This window comes from Pteropus medius, unplaced genomic scaffold, assembly GCF_902729225.1.
Source record: "Pteropus medius unplaced genomic scaffold, Ma_sr-lr_union100, whole genome shotgun sequence".
In the NCBI taxonomy this organism is placed as follows: domain Eukaryota; kingdom Metazoa; phylum Chordata; class Mammalia; order Chiroptera; family Pteropodidae; genus Pteropus; species Pteropus medius.
The window spans coordinates 278,444-295,027 of NW_024351647.1; the positions used below are offsets into that span (position 1 = coordinate 278,444).

The 16,584-nt window shown below is 36.8% G+C and overlaps 1 protein-coding gene across 1 annotated transcript in view; it reads right to left on the reverse strand.

Moving 5' to 3' along the window:
* Positions 1 to 16,493, reverse strand: part of CHP1 (calcineurin like EF-hand protein 1) — a 36,045-nt gene extending 19,552 nt beyond the window's left edge. The window contains exons 1-3 of the mRNA XM_039843847.1: positions 16,245 to 16,493; positions 8,534 to 8,606; positions 2,672 to 2,752 (exon numbers count right to left, since the gene is read on the reverse strand). Coding sequence (XP_039699781.1) covers positions 2,672 to 2,752; positions 8,534 to 8,606; positions 16,245 to 16,311 — 221 coding nt within the window. The 5' untranslated portion in view covers positions 16,312 to 16,493. The remainder of the gene's footprint in view (positions 1 to 2,671; positions 2,753 to 8,533; positions 8,607 to 16,244) is intronic.
* Between the last annotated feature and the right edge of the window lie 91 nt (positions 16,494 to 16,584).

A 16,584-nucleotide genomic window follows, 5' to 3' on the forward strand; every position in this document is an offset into this window, starting at 1 on the left:
TCTTTCATGATCATAATGTTTTGAAAGACCTCTTTGTGTATAAAGGTTTTTGGTACTTAAAGTTTAAAGAAAATCTTTTTATTGAGCATAGGCTAATCAATAATTCTACAAAAAAATATTTTAAAAACTTGAATGAGGAATGTTCTTTAATATCAAAAAAGAAAGTCCCATGTGACAGATTCCTTTATCTAAAGCAGTCATGGAAAGAACAGGTTGCTTGGTTCCTGTGGCTATCTAAAAATAACTCCCAGTCTGTGTGCCCCACTGAACCCATACAGTATGTTGGGTCTCTTAAGTGCCAGGTAGACACACAGAGACGGGAGCCCATTATACTCAAAAGAATGACCTTTAGCTCTTCAAGGCAGCTATAGCAAAATGGAGCGATATCTTGTAAAAAATGTGAGTAAGATCTGAGGAATCAAGTAATGTAGAATAAGATATGAGTCATATGCCAGGTCAAACAGGTTTATGAGTACATATATTACTGGCATAATGTCTCTGAGTAAAAGATAACTACATACCAACATTCCACTTTCAAATCTTATCTTAAAAAAAAAAATCCATCTACATAAGATTAGAGAAGAAAATAACCCGGAAGCCAAAATCTGTATCTGATTAGACAGAGCCAGAAGCACAGGAACAGCTTGCTGAGAGATTAGCAGTGTAGCCCAGTGTGGGCTTCAGCTTCTTCATGTACACCTGCCCATTGTCCTTAGCAGCCGATCCCTGGGTAGGATGGCAGGCAATACTGTAGTCAAAACAAAGGTGGTTTGGCCTTATAAAACAACTTTTCATAAGCTGCTTCTTCAAATAATCAGTGATAATTGTGGAACTCTGAAAAACAAATTGGCAAAATGACTCTACTGGGTTTACTTTTCACTGCAAAAGTTTCGAATACACAAGATATCTGTAAATGTTATCCCTGGAGAAGGTTCAATGCTCTGCATGGGCTAAAAGAGTAAGCAGAAAAAATGGAAGAATTCAGCACAAAAATCACACCTGAAACAAAAAGGGCAGTTCAGGGACAGAAATAGGGGAAAATAAGGAAGGGCAGGAGATTATACATGGTCAACATGAATCTAAAAAGAACAGGTCTCAGTCTGATATGATTCCTGTCTTCACACCAACTAGCTGCTACTGTTTCTCCGTCATGCAGATTTACTGAGTATTCAATTTCTCAAATTCATTTGGTCTCGATTCAGAGTTCTAAAATTTCTTCTCCAGGCATTTTATCTGATAGTGTCCTCATTGACATTTAGTCTCATTATTAAGAACTGGTAACCATATAACTTTTTTTAAGTCCTCTGGTTCATACAGAGAAGTCACAAGGAACCAGTAAGAGACCGTTAAAGAGATGATTTAAAACAAGATTATATGATAAGTTTTATTCATGAAAAAGTACCTAATCAAATCAATAAATATTTACTCAGTACTTTGAATGGAGTGTATTAGGTAGTGAAGCATATCAAAAGCCTAGTCATACATTAGACAAACTTAAATCTATTTGAGAAAGTGTGTGTGTTGTGGGAGAGAACTGTATCCTTAGTCAATTAAAAGAAAAATAAAGGTTGTGTAAATGGTCCCCATTAAAGAAGGCTAAAGAGACATGACAAAGGACCCAGACTGGATCCTGCATTATAGGGAGGAAAGGTGATATAAAGGATATTACTGGATGAACTGATTAAGTTGGAATATAAATAATATATTAGACTAAAATAATAATAGGTGAAGGTGGTCAAAGGGTACAAACTTCCACTATAAGATGAGTAAGTTCTGGCAAAGTAATGCACAGCACTATGGTTAACAACACTGCATTGTATATTTGAAAGCTGCTAAGAGAGTACATTGTAAAAGTTCTCACCATAATACAAAAAGTAAATGTGTGAGGTGATAGACATGTTAATTAGCCTTATTGTGGTAATCATTTTGCAATACATACATATATAAAATCACTATGTTGTACACCTTAACTCACATAATGTTCTATGTTAATCATGTTTCAATACAGCTGGAAAAAAATAAAATACATATTTTGCATTATTATAGCACTTGATAGGTACTGTACTTATAAATTACACGCTGGATTTAAAAAACTTAATATAAAAAGAATGTAAATATATTAATTTAAAAATATTGATTAAATATTGAATGACAATATTTTAGATATATTGGGTTAAATAAAATATATATTACCACTATTAATTTAACTTGTTCATTTTTACTTTTTTATGTAGCTACTAGAAAATTTATAATTATGTAGGTGGCTCAATTATATTTTACTGACTAGGACTGAGAGACAAGAGCACACACAAATGAGGCAAAATGTTAATATAACAACGGCTGCGTCTGGGTAAAATATATACAGGTGATCCTTGTACTATTTTCAATTTCTGCAACTTTTCTGCAAATTTGAAATTATTTCTAAATAAAATTAAAGAGTTTAGTTTTATATCAAAGATAAAGAGCTTAAAGACAGAATTTTGAAGATGGGCTCATATACCTATTTGAAGTTTAAAAAAGGAGAGGAGAGTAGAAAAGAAAAGATATTCTACATACGACCAAGTTAGGTATGCCCAATATAATCAGGAGTGTTGTGGTCTGAGATGACCCAACCAATATCATTATTCCTGATTAGCCTCAGAAAGAAAGCCCAACAACGGTAGGGACTCACCCCTCTGGAAAGAAGGCATTGATGATCCGATCCCCCAATGGGTTGATAGCAAGTTCTGGAATCCGCTGGAAATCTTCCCGGCTGCCATGAGAATCACCTTGAGTTAGAGAGCATTGGCCCTTAGCATGAACTCCTTCAGTCATGCAAGAGTACAAAGATGCAAGGGTATTACCTCCTGGAATTTACTTCTGTGGCAAATTAAATTAAATAACTGCATAGAATAGCACTTTGATAGCTGCCAAGTGCTTCTTGCACCAACTCAGGAGTGGAAGAAGCCAGATTTGACTATGCCATATTCCAGTGAATTTGGCACACTGGTTACATCAATAAACCACTGACGAGCAAATACTCAGTTGTCCCTGTAAATGATTCCTTGAGCATTACTACTTTGTACTTAGTTATTAAATTTGGAGAATGAACAGCATATGCAGAGTATCAAACACTACAGAGCTTGAATATGGGAGCAAAAATTCAGAGAGGCCTCTGTACCCTTGGTAGGAAGATCTACAGCACCTATGAAATCCGAGGAACCCTTCTTAGGCAATACTTAGGACGAAGAAAGAATAAAACGTGGCAATTGAGTTCCACACTTCCTTGCTCTGATTCTGGCTTTTTCCTCCATTGCCTTTTCCAGACTAGAGCTAGATAAGTATGGAACCCTCGAACATGACAAGAACAGTCATCTTCTCACAACTTGGAAGTTATGCTGAAGTGAGTATTATTAGTTACCATTCACTGTATACACATCATGTGCTGCTCTAACTCTGTTTATATACATTATCTCATTTCTTCATGCCAACATTTTATCTATACGCTTTTAGACCTGAGGAAACTGAGAGTCAATGAGATAAACCTACCTAGTGCTACAAACTAGGAAGTGGCAGAATTGTGATTTAAATCTAAGTCTGTAAGTCAAAGCACATGTTCTTTTCTCCTAAAACCACATTTCTTTCCCATATTAAACATTTTGAAAGAAAGGTTTTCTCCCCAAAAATGTTCAGTGTTTTTTAAAAAACTTCTTGGTTGATATTCTGTGCCAAGAATATAAAGCTGTCTGCAACATAACTAACTGTGCTGTACTCTTCAAAAATACCAGTAAAATAAAAGACAAAGATAGGCAGAAGATTGTTCCAGATCAAAGGGGACTAAAGTGACATACAACTAAATTCAATGCATGATCGCAGAGTAGGAGAAAAATTACTATGAAGGACATTACTGAGCCAATAGGTAAAAATGAAGATGGAACATTTGGAATATGGAATATTTTGCAATAGTACTGTATCACAACTCTATAAATTTCTTGATTTTGATGAGAATGTTCTAGTTATAGGAAATACATACTGAAGTATGTGGCAAAATGTTAACAATTGGTAAATTGTTATAAAGTATGTGAAAGAATATAACCTTGAATAAATCTGATTCTTGCCTTTAAGATCATTACTAACAAGAGGTAAAACTTACTCCTCTACCCTCTTTGTACTAAATGCTAATGTTCCTACTTACCCAGGAGACTTCAACACTAGTTTTTCTTGTGGTTTAACATTTACACAGTGCTTAATTAATTCAAACAGTTCATCTCCACCACATCTGGTGGTGACACAGGTAGAAACTAACCTAGGAGATTAAGCACAAAGCTCTGGAACAGTAACTCTGGATTCCAATCTTCGATCCCTTAGGGTAATAATTTTAACTGCATTGCTTAAGATGATAAAAGATAAAGGAAATTACTGAGGTCCTGATTATTTAATTCAACAAACATGTTCTATAAGCTCTTATTAAATACTTTGTGCTATAATACAAAGTCCACATTATCATCAAAATGTAGCTTCTCTTGTTTGACAGAGGTTAAGAAATAATAACTACTCTCCTTTAAATGAAGATTAAGGCTGATCTGAATTGCATGGCCACGTATCTCAGTTTAGTATCTAAGACGTTTAAGCAATTTTAGCTGAGAAAAGGCATGGTTTAAATACCAGGTGTAGTATTAAGTGGCAAGTGCACAACCTAGCTTGAATAAGGGATCTAGTCTAGGACTTTCAGTGTCAATAAGAACCTAAATGCAGTCCTTTGACACCTTTAAACTCTCTTAAAATTTAGATCGTATAGATACATTGCTGTTCTATTAAGATCAAGGGGAAGACTGTTGAAAGTATAAAAATTAAAATAAAAGAGTATAAAAAATAGTTTGTAAACTATTAAACAATATATAGTTTATTATTATTAGTTGTTTTATAGTAGAATGAAGGTTGTATGGGCAATTTCTCTAAACTTAGTTTCTCAAACTTGTCTACCAACACAAATCTAATAAAAAAAAATACTCCAAGCAGCCTACACCCCAAGTGTAAGATTATTCAAAATGTAGATTTGTGTGTACTCATAAAAAAAGCATACCAATAGTATAATCTACCGCATAATATACCTAGGAAAATCGTCCTCGAAGATTTTTAAAGAAAAGACATTACTGGTAGCAGGCAAGTCTTTGTGGCCAAGAAGTTCCCACTGAAGAGTGGTTTTCCAGACATTCACGGGCACAGGGACGCTCTGGCAAACCAGAGGTTGAGAGACCAGCCCTCTACACTGACCTTCACTGTGCGAGACCCTTCTCTTACTCAGAGATGTGGCCTCACAACTAACTGCTTATATTTCAAGTACCCAGGATCAATGCTTAGATGACTTTTACATAATGAGAACATCAAAATTTGTTAAAAGAATATACTCATGGGAATGAGTATATTAAGAAAAGTTTTCCATATTTAAGAACTATATCATAGAGATGTCATTTATTACTTATATTTATAATATAATTGTATTTATTAACATTGAAATAATAATTTCTATTATAAAAAGCATTTAATACTTTAAATTGACAAAATAATTTTGTTTTTTTGATAACAGAATTCTCTTCATATACAGTGTCAATAAGTGCTAAATCGTCCTTTGCTGGTTGTTTTGAGTGTTCTAGGGCCAGACTAGCTTATTTGCAAGGCTGTTTCTGACTTTTGATTGAGGGATGGTGGGCACATACACATTTACTTCCTCTCATTCCCTAAAATCCTCTGAAATGTCAGCAAAAATGTACACTTGGGAACAGTGCTCAATACATCACAGGCACTTAATAAAATCTACCAAATAGTGAGTTAATTCATTGGCTTTCCACAGTGTGAAATGGTGTTTTAGGGGCTGAGCAAATCTTACCTAGATATTAAGGAAAAGTAACACTAGCTGACTTCTGGAAAGTTTTCACCCCTTTCTAAGGAGAAACATTTCCTTTTACAAAAGCTTTTCTACTGTTTTCCAGCAAATAGTGAAAGTGATTAAAACATACACATTTACAAATCATGCACTTTCTACAAAGAAAAAAAGGACTTACAACTAATTCGAATCTATATCTTTACTTAGTGATTAAATCTGAATTTATGAAGATGTAATTCCAAACTCAAGTAAATTATTCAAATATTGGAGCCAAAAGAAAAAAAAGTAGAGATTTCTAGTCTAGTTTATTTTTCAACTGTAAATTTACATAGTCTAACAAATGGTGCTGGAAACGGATACCCACATGCAAAAAAATAAGTTTGACTATTATCTCCTACCACATATATTATATGTATTTTGCATATGTATACAAAAATACGTATTTTGTATATATATACATAAAATAACTCAAAAATGAATCAAAGACTGAAATATAAGAGCTAAAACTATAAAATTCTTAGAAGAAAATATAGGAGTAAATCTTCATGACCTTGGATTGGCAATGGTTTCTTAGATGTGACACCAAAATCATAGGTACCCAAAGAAAAATCAGATAATTGGAGTTCATCAAAATCTAAAACTTTTGTATTTTAAAAAAACAATTTAGAGTGAAAAGAATTTACAGAATATTTGCAAATCATATATCTGAAAAGGGTCTAATATTTAGATTATAAAAAGAACTCTTGCAACTCAACAACAAAAAGACAAATAATCCAATTAAAAAACAGGCAAAGGATGTGAATAGACATTTCTCCAAAGATATACAAATGATCAACCAGCGCATGCTCAACATCATTAGCTACTAGAGAAATGCAAATCAAAACCACAGTGAGATATACCACTCACACCCACTAGGATGCTTAAAATCAAGACAGATAATAAGTGTTAGTGAGGATATGGAGAAGTTTGAACTCTCATACACTGCTGATACGAATGTAAAATGGTACAGCTGCTTCGGAAAAGTTTGGTGGTTCCTTGGTTAATTAAGCATAAAATTATCACAGACCCAAATTCTACTCCTAGATATATGCCCAAGAGAATTGTCTACACAAAAATGTTCATAGTAGCACTATACTTAATAGCCTAAAGGTGTAAACAACCCAAATGTCCACCAACCAATGAATGGATAAACAAAATTTGGTATATACATACAATAGAATATTATTCTGCCATAAAAAGGAATGAAATACTGATACATGGTATAACATGAAAGAACCTTGAAAACATCATGTTAAATAAAAGAAGCCAGTCACAAAAGGCCACATACTGTATGATTCCATTTATATGAAATCTCCAGAGAGAGAAAGAAAGTAGGTTAGCCAGGGACAATCACTAAGGAAAAATAGGAAGTGACTGCTTAATGGGTAAGGGGTTTCCATCTGTGATGAAAATGTTCTGGAACTAGACAGTGGTTATGGTTACATAATGTTGTGAATATACTTAATGCCACTGTATGTATACTTTAAAATGGTAAATTTTAGGTTTACTTCAATTAAAAAAATAATAAAAAGCACATAGCATGGTCTTTGTACATGGTAGGTATTCCACAGTCATTGACTTTAATGGCTGTGCAGTATGGTTTTGGTCAATCCAGCTTCCAGTGACTGCAGATTTTGCCTTGAGCAAACATGCCCCTACAGATTTACCAGCATTCTTTAGCTCTTCTGCCTTAGAATTATGTACAAAAACTTAACAACTATATTCCTTCCTCCTTTATGCTACATCCCATAATTGTACTAGAAGCCTTCCAAATAAAGTCCTAAACTGTTTCCTGCCTGCCACCAGAAAGGCAAGCAGCTTCATTCTATACCAGTCAATCAAATCTAACGAATGACAATAATAAAAGCTGTTGCTAAGAGTCAGGTTGTAAGGTGATGTTAAGAAAGTATTTAATTTAACCATGATAAGCAATTACAAATATAAAATGATATAGCATTACATTACTATGAAATCATATGCTGACTCTAGACCGGTGGCACTTTTGACATTCAAGGCAGAATAATTCTTGTTGTGAGATGATGTCCTGTGCATTGTAGGATGTTTAGCATCATTCCTGGCCTGTAGACAAGAGTAGCATTCCCCAGTCATGACAACTGAAAATGTCTCCATACATTTTGCTACCCAGGGGCAAAATAGCCCTTAGTTGAGAACCACTGTTCTGGACTAAAATACTGAATATCTTATCTAACATTAGTACATATAAAGTGATGTACCCTAGGGTTAATGGCTGTTTTGGAAAATGAGAGGAGAGAGGACAAAACAACCTGACACCTTGGATGGCTATGGGTCAACTTCCTAAAAGCTAATACGTTTGGGAAAGGGCTGTGGGGAAAATCAAGCAGAGAGAGCTGAAATTCTCAAAAGTACTTTCTTGGTACCAGAATAATGGCCACCCAAACTAAAGGGAATTGGAGTAAAGCAGCAAACACCTAGTGATAAATGTAATGTCGTTGTTCTGCTTATTTAACTCTCTTCTGGGTCAATGAAACTCAAAGACCAGTGAAAAAAAATGGTCCCTGCTCTCCACAGGCTGGATGCCTACCATGCCTGCCCTTCGGATAAAGGCAGCTATTCAGTCGTTGCCAGGAAATAAAGAAAGGAACTGCCTACCTGAGAGTCCCGTTCTCTCCTTTGTCCAGGCTAGTGAACCGGCTGTAGAGGCGGGTGATCTGACTGTGGGAAACTAAAGAACACAAAATTAGTCCCAATTGGATAAGTCGGCCTTCACTCAAACTGAACCCCTGTGGCCCTTCAGGAGCCAGCTGTCCTTCTGATCTGAGCCCACCACTGAATGCTTCAAAGTGAACAAAATGGAAAGATGTCTCAACATTAACTCATCTCTAGAATGTCAAAGCAGAAAACTTAAAAGCTAAAGAATGAAAGAAATTAGAAAATAAACTAAATCAAGAGCAATCAAAATTGACTCTCAGGAATGAAGGATATATAGGCTTGCTTAAGACTATGTGTTAAATGTTAGGTGGTTAAGATTTAACAACCCAAAGGCAATTCTAGTTTAAAAAAAAATTGTGAAACTTTCATCTTTCAGTGCCTTGACTTAGGAGCTATAAAAATTCATGCTTTGATTAAAAACACATACTTATTAATCATTTTGATGTTTTAGACTGGCACTGCTGGGTAGGTAACTTGTACTGAATTTAAGATCGGGGCACATCAAATAGATTCTATTTTTAAAATCTGGTTTACTCCTGCATTAGTGGCTTGATCTTTTCCCTCAGTATTGACCTTTCTCTCAGTAAAAGATCACCACAGCTTTGAGTCAGCTATGACTGCATGAATTCCACTAAGTTCTCAGTAAAGGAATGGGGTCCAAGAAAGTAAATTAGGCAATCTGTAAAACTGTTACGTTATCAGACAACAGCTACAAGAAAGGTATTGTGCTCTTCCTTTTAGATCAACTCAGGCAGGAGCTGGCAATTAAAATGAGGTAATAACAATAAAACTTTGAACAATGCAAAAAAGGAATTCTGGGAAATAGTCTCCTGGCAGATTGGCGGTACAAGGGGAAAAAAGAGTTATCATAGGAGAAAAGACAATGGCCAAAAAGGGTGTGGCAAGCGTGGACTTTTGTCTCAGGCTGTACTGGGGTTTAAAAGGGTGGCTGAAGGAGTTATAATAGTTATCCTCCTCCCCCAGCTCAGGAAAAAAAAATCTACTTGTAGTTTTAGGAACAATGGGACAAAGTAAACAGGGGCACAGCAGGAGAAGCAGAAGCAGGAAGCAAGTGGCCCAGAGCTAGGCTGAGAAGACACACTAGGTGTGGCTGTGAATACTTTGGCGTCAGGTTTTATCCCAAACTGGGCTCTGTTCTGTACTAGCTATCCAAGGAGAGCAAAACCAGAGGAGGCCAAATCATTTCCAGCCAGGGAAGAGCCAGCAGGGGTCCAGGCACTGAGGAAGCATTGAGGAGCTTTCTGCCAGCCAGGCAGGTGTGAATAGCTCAGTGTACAAAGTAGTGTTGTGAGCATCAGGTACACAGACTGATTCCATTCATGGCACCACTGCTTACCAATGAGGGGTGAGTGAACAGGTCTATGGAGTGAACTAACTGAGGCCATAAGAGCAAAGTGCCTGGCAAAGTGTCTGGCACATGGTAAGCACTCCAGGTTAGCTATTATCATCATCATCCTTACATCGTGAGCCTGAAGGTATGTTTACTGCTGCACTAATTAATCTCCACCTTTCTCTGGATTCTGTCAGCCACAGCCATTTTCTTCAGGAACATGACCAGTTTACCCTGGTGTTGGCCTCAGGCCTCAAGGGCTGCTCTAGAATTCATGTTCCCTTTAGTTTAACAAAAATAAGTCAGTTAATGAATGACTAAATTTCTCAAAAGATTTTTTTGAAAAAAAAAATTTGTTCACAATCTCACCACTGTTTTAATTTCTTCACATACCATCCAATATCACTTGTATACTTTACATAGTTATAATCGCTTACTTTTCATTTATTAATTCATAATTTTTCTATATTGCTTTGAAGTCCTTTTTAATAACCACATAATATGAGTGAGTCTATTGTATCAGTTTTAGTAGAATATTATGTTTCAGATTACTTTTCTTTACCAAGGAAAACATTCAAATTGAGAAATTTCCCTAACAACTGAGTTCCCTAGTCTCCCTTGCCAGAGGCAAATACTATTACCAGTGTCTTGTGAATCCTTCTAGAAATTCCATATGTGTATCTATAAGTATGTACAGCGATTTATGCAATTTTAAAATTGCAAAGAATGTTGTCATCTAGTCTAACCCTTTCAACTAATAAATGAGGCATCAGACAGCTTTCTAATCTAGATCATCATCTGAAAAAAACTGGGCACTGAAACCTCTTATGATTTTTTAAAATTCTCTTAGTTCTGGTAAAACACTACGCCCCACGGGTGAACTGAGCAATATGGAAATTAGTGAAGAAATGTACGATCAAATATCAACTTTACACAAATCAATACAATCACATCTCAATATATCTCCTAAATTTTTAGAACTAATGTTATGATATTGTTAACAAAGAAGAGGAGGAAAGGGGGGAGGGGGGCGAGGGAGAAAGAAAAAAAGATTTAAAGCTTTAATTTAGGTGTTAAATCCACCATAACCAAGAATATAAAACAACTTCAAGGCACAGAGCTTGGAGCAACTTCAAGGAGCAGAAATGTATTGGAACTGCCACAAAGAAAGGCAGGACGAATTTCCAGTATTCTCACCAGAAGGCACTAGGCTAGCAGGACAGGTGCCCCAAACCTGCACAATTCAAAGAAAGTCTCAAAAGTTGACAACTGCTCTCTGAAAAGGCTGTGCACATGAACATGTCTAGAATCTAGCTGTATTTTTCTCTACTGATGGGCAAATAATTATTTTATATTGCTCAAAGATTACTTAGAAGACCCTGACTACAAATCTATCTTTGAATCATCTTTCTATCATCACTGCCTCAGGCCCAGAGAAAGGCATTTCAGAAAAGTGCTAAGCACTAAGGAGTAATGGCAGAGGGAAAAATAAAAATGAAGAGGGAGGAAGAAAAAAGTTATTTTAGTCTTGCCTTTCTCCTAAATCTTAATGCAGAAGAAAAGACTGATAACCTAGGCAAAGCATGCAAGAGCAAACAAAAGCTACTGTAACCGTGCAGCAAAAATTTCACTTCTTTAAACTTTCTCTTTTCTTTCTCCTAGATTCAAACTGGCCTTGTCAAGTCTTACAGCACCATGACTCACTTGCTTTTCTTTCCTTATCCTTCCACCTTTGCACATACTGCATGACCACTCCCTTAATTGTTAAGCCCTTAGGACATCGGATTCTGGTCAACATCAAACAGCCCTACTGACAGAAACAGTTTCAGTCTAACTAAAGATAACATCTTGACCTCAGTTGTGTTTCAGCTGGAGCCATAAAGGTGGAATGATCCCCCTATCAGCCACATCCCCTTGAAACCAGACAGACCCACCTTGATGATGTAATTATCAACTACCTCCTACCTTAGCCCTGACCAATCAGTAAAGCCCACAACCCCAACTCCTTTAGCACCACGACTAATGAATCTTCCCCTATGTAACCTATCCCCTAGAGGCCCTAGGGGAGCCAGGTCTTTGAGCTCTAGCTCACCTGTGTCTCCAGGCTTGGAGTCATTTCCTTAAATAAACCTTTACCATGTTTGCTGCAAAGGAAGTTCATGTCTGTGTCTCACTGGCCTTTGATGCACACAGGCAAATGAACCCCTTGAATTCAGTAACAGTTCTAGATAAAAGATTAAGATCTTGAAGCCTGCACCCCTAACCATTTCTCCTGAACACACCACATTCCAACATTTCCCGTGTTCCCCTTGACAAGAGGACTTCAAGAGAACTTTTAGATTAAAAGAGACTTAAAGAATTAAAAAAAACAAACAAACTATAGACTGAATGGTAGATAGTATAATAAAATTATTGTCAACTTTCTTAGTTGTGGTTATATAGGAAAAAAATCTCTATTTTCAACATATATATGCAGAAGTATTTAGGGATGAAGAGTTTTCATACCTGCAATTTTCAACTGGTACATCAAAAAATATAAATAGATCAAGCAAATATAGCAAACTGTTAACAACTGTTGAATTAAGGAGGAAGGTATATAAATGTTCATTATACTATTTTAACTTTTCTGTATATTTGAAATTTTTCAGCATAAGTTGGGGAAAAAGTATAGAGCTTTACAAAAACACTTACTCCAAACCAGCTAAAAGTGTTAGTTATATGTGCATTTCTATTTCAATAGGAGCCAGAGGAACTTTTAGGGACTATGGTATGGCATTTAGAGGTATTAGCAGCCTCAAGTTGAACTTGCACTTACATTCTAGCCCAGGAGATTATTCTCGAGCAATTAGTTGCTTTTGCCAGGCTTGCGTTTTTGTCACAATTATAGAGAAACCCATATTAGTTCTATCATCACTACATCCATCAAACAAAATCTCACCAGCCTGTACAACTTGCTTCCTAAATCTATTCAACACCCTCCCCCATATCAAATGACACATACCAGAAGCTAGAGACAAAACATAAAGATATCTGCATTCATTATTACTCAGTTGGTATAAATTGTTCCTCAAAGATTAAGTGGCTATTTTCTTTTAAAAAGGATTTAAATAATTCAAAGGTAATTACTACAGTTAAGTGAACTAAGGGTAGAGATTACAGAAACTCTCAAGACACCAGTGACCTTCCTCCAATGTCAACTTTTATTCAAATGAGCTTTAATTTATAGAAATGCTAAAGTGTAAAAGCAGGTAACAGAACAAAGACAATATAGCAAATGTATTATGCCAACACAAAAAGAAACAACAGGATTTCTACACATTTAAAAGTTCTATTTACTTAGAATTGGGAAAATAACATTTGTACTCAATTCCTAATCAAATGCCCCCTGAAAAGGTAAATAATATGCTGTCACATCCCTAATTACATAGCCCTAGACAGTTTTTATAACTAGCACATGCAAATGGTATTTTCCCATTAGGATGATTGTTATCTATGGTTCAAAATAATAAGTGCTAACACTTACCTGGCATGTTATATACCAGACATTATTCTAAATAGTTTACATAATATTTCTCATTTAATCCCCGTGAGAATCTTATAAAGTAGGTACTATTATTCCCATTTATAGATGATGAAATTGAGACTTACAACTAATTATTACCTAGAATTACTTTCCTAGAATCATTTAGAGATTAAATTTCAAATACCAGCTAAACTAGTGATGCATAAATTCCAATCAGTTTAGACTTGTGAAAAATGTATAAATATAATCATCAATTGCAATGCAAAGCTTTCATATTGAATGTAAAGTCAGTCTTCCTCAATTATGCTGCACTTTCTTACTGGCAAAGGGAGTAGTGAACTATTATACTTGCTCTTAATTTGAAGTTTCTGATTGATAGTTCCCCAAACTCTTAATGGAAAAAGAAGCAGATGAAAATAGGACAAATTCCATCTCTCTGCCCCACCCTCAGGTATGTTTTTATGCTTCTAAACCTTTTGCATCATGCTAAAATTACTACTTTAAAAATCAACTCTGCAATAATATTGTAATAACTATGTATGGTGTCAGATGGGTACTAGACTTATCAGGGCGATAACTTGTGAGTTTTATAAACGTCTAATCACTATGATGTACAACAAAAACTAATATGATAATGTATGTCAACTGTAATTGAAAAATAAAAACATTATTAAAAAAATAAAGTAAAAATCAATTCTACTGATGGGATAAACTGATGGCTCAACTCCCAGGGTGGAGGAATGACTGTGTACCAGGCTAGGGGGCAATGCTCCTAGAAACTACCCATAATACCCTAATTTATCCAATTCTGATCTGTTCATGCTTGTATCAAGGCTGGATTCCTGTCCTCCACAAGACCAGCCCCACAAGGCCTCTGTCTTCTCTGAGTTCTGCAGGTGGGGTGCAACACAATTTCAGTTACCTTATGTTGTGATGCTAATCCTAACTCTTCCAGGATTATCTCCATGACCGAGTTGTGGGTGTCTTTTGTCACCATCCGCTTTGAGTATCAGCATAGTAGTGAACACAGACATTGCAAAAATTCAATGAGCACTTGTTTCATTAGGTTTTCTGGCTCAGTACACATACATTTGCACTGGTTATGGTTAAGAATCTCCCTCAGGCTTGATTCATTTGGGAGAACTAGGAAAACAACTCTTGAGCAATACTTAATTCTATGTGTCCACAAGTTACACAGTAAAATAACCCAGAGTCCTATAGCAATCCAGTCCTTTTTTACTTGGTCAAATGTAAATAAATCAGAATGAGATTACTGGTCCCTTCATCTTGAAACAAATATAGCTTTTTCCCAACCTCACTATGGTTTACACTTCATCATTAATGTGACTTTTAATTTTAGGCACAAATGCTTTAACTCTGGTGTCACCTTAGACCTAACGTAGTTCTTATATTTACAAGTGTGGCCAGGAGTCATGGCCACAAAATGTAGTAAAATGCTTACTAAATCCAAACTGCCTATATTTCTACTCTTTGAGTTAAAATGTCATAAATAGACCATAAGGTCAAATGGCCAAATACTGCACATTATAAACTGCTAACTCATTCATTTAAAATCATGAAAGAGACTGCGTTGGTAGGTGTTGATCTCATTACCATTAAAGGTCTTTATGGAGAGGCTTAATGGCCATATGTTAGGGTATGCTGAAAGCAGTAAATCACTCTGACAAAGAATGGAGCCAGGTAACATCCCTTCCAACTAGAACGTTCTAGAAAGTTGAATTTGTCAGAAAGCACAGGAGAGCATTTAATTTATCTCAAGCCACCACTGCCTGAGTAATTCTGTAGTTCTCCCAGCATCTTTCAATATTATCTGCATATAGGCCACCGAGTTACTTACTGGTCACCTAATAATCAAAGACAGGTATCATGAAAAAAAAAAATCTCAGATGCTTACGTAACTCATGTAAAATACAAGAGTTGAATTACCAAGAGAAAATATTGTACGCATTATCAAGGGCTATATAAATGTATCTAATGCTGTTTTACAGAGCTTCTGGATTCCCAAAGCCCTGTTGCCCCTTGGTTCAGGTTAATGAGGAAAAGAATCAGTTCCTAGTACAAATTCACACTGAGATCGCTGGAGCACATCCAATTTCCATAACGACTGCATAAAGTACACCAGCACAGTAGAAATCAATATATGTGAAATTAGAACAGCAAGCATCCTCAGTGTAAGTAAAAACGGGTGGTTAAGGTATCTGCTTTTTCACAAGTTCAGAAGTCTTTTACTCGCAGACCCCTGATTCTTTAAAGGTCTCCTGTCACCAGGTCACGTCTTCCAAAGTTTTACTACACAAGTTTACTTTCTGTGTTTGTTTTTCCAATTGTGGCAAGAATTTGTGATTTCCCTCAGATGTCAATGTTTTTAAGTCCTTGCCCAGAAATGTCACAATAATGGATTATGTTTTCTATAGAGTCCATCCAGAGTTCCTGAATTTGAGGTTGATGAGAGTAAAGATAAAAGAAAAAAGATCGGTTGAGGGGCTTTCATGAGCAGGAAGAAGAGAAAGCAGTGTCTGCTTTAGGGTGGTCGCGACTCCCGCTTTTGAGGCGAAGGACAGCCCTATAAAGAGTTAGAACCCCTGTCCAGGTAGCTTTAGCTGGAACAGGTCTTCCAGCCCTTGGTCCCGAAGCCCCAGCGCTGGAGGCTGCCCAGGACCTCCGCAACCCCAGCTACACATCTTAGTGACCGCCGCCCTCGTCTTGAAGCCAACCCGAGGCGCTCGACCGCGTTACTACCCCCCACCCGAACTCACAGCCAGTCTCCTTCTTGATCTCTTCGAGCTCTTCATCCCGCAGTAACGTGGAGGCCCGAGACCCCATCACCCAGCCGGAAGGCTCCTCCGGGAGCAGTGGTGCCAGAAGCGACGGCGGCAGCGGGAGGGAAGGAAGGGAGGGAGGAACCGCCAGGGGTCAAGAAGGAGGAGGATAGCTGTACCAGTGCGGACCGCGGAGGGAACCCACGGCTGGTGCGCGCAGGAGGGCGGCCCCGAAGGTGGCCAATTAGAAGCGAGGCTGAGCCCAGCGCAGGAGGCGACGTCGGCTCCCCCAGCTCCAGCCCCGGAATGAATCAGCCCAGCGCCAGGCTGGGTCTTG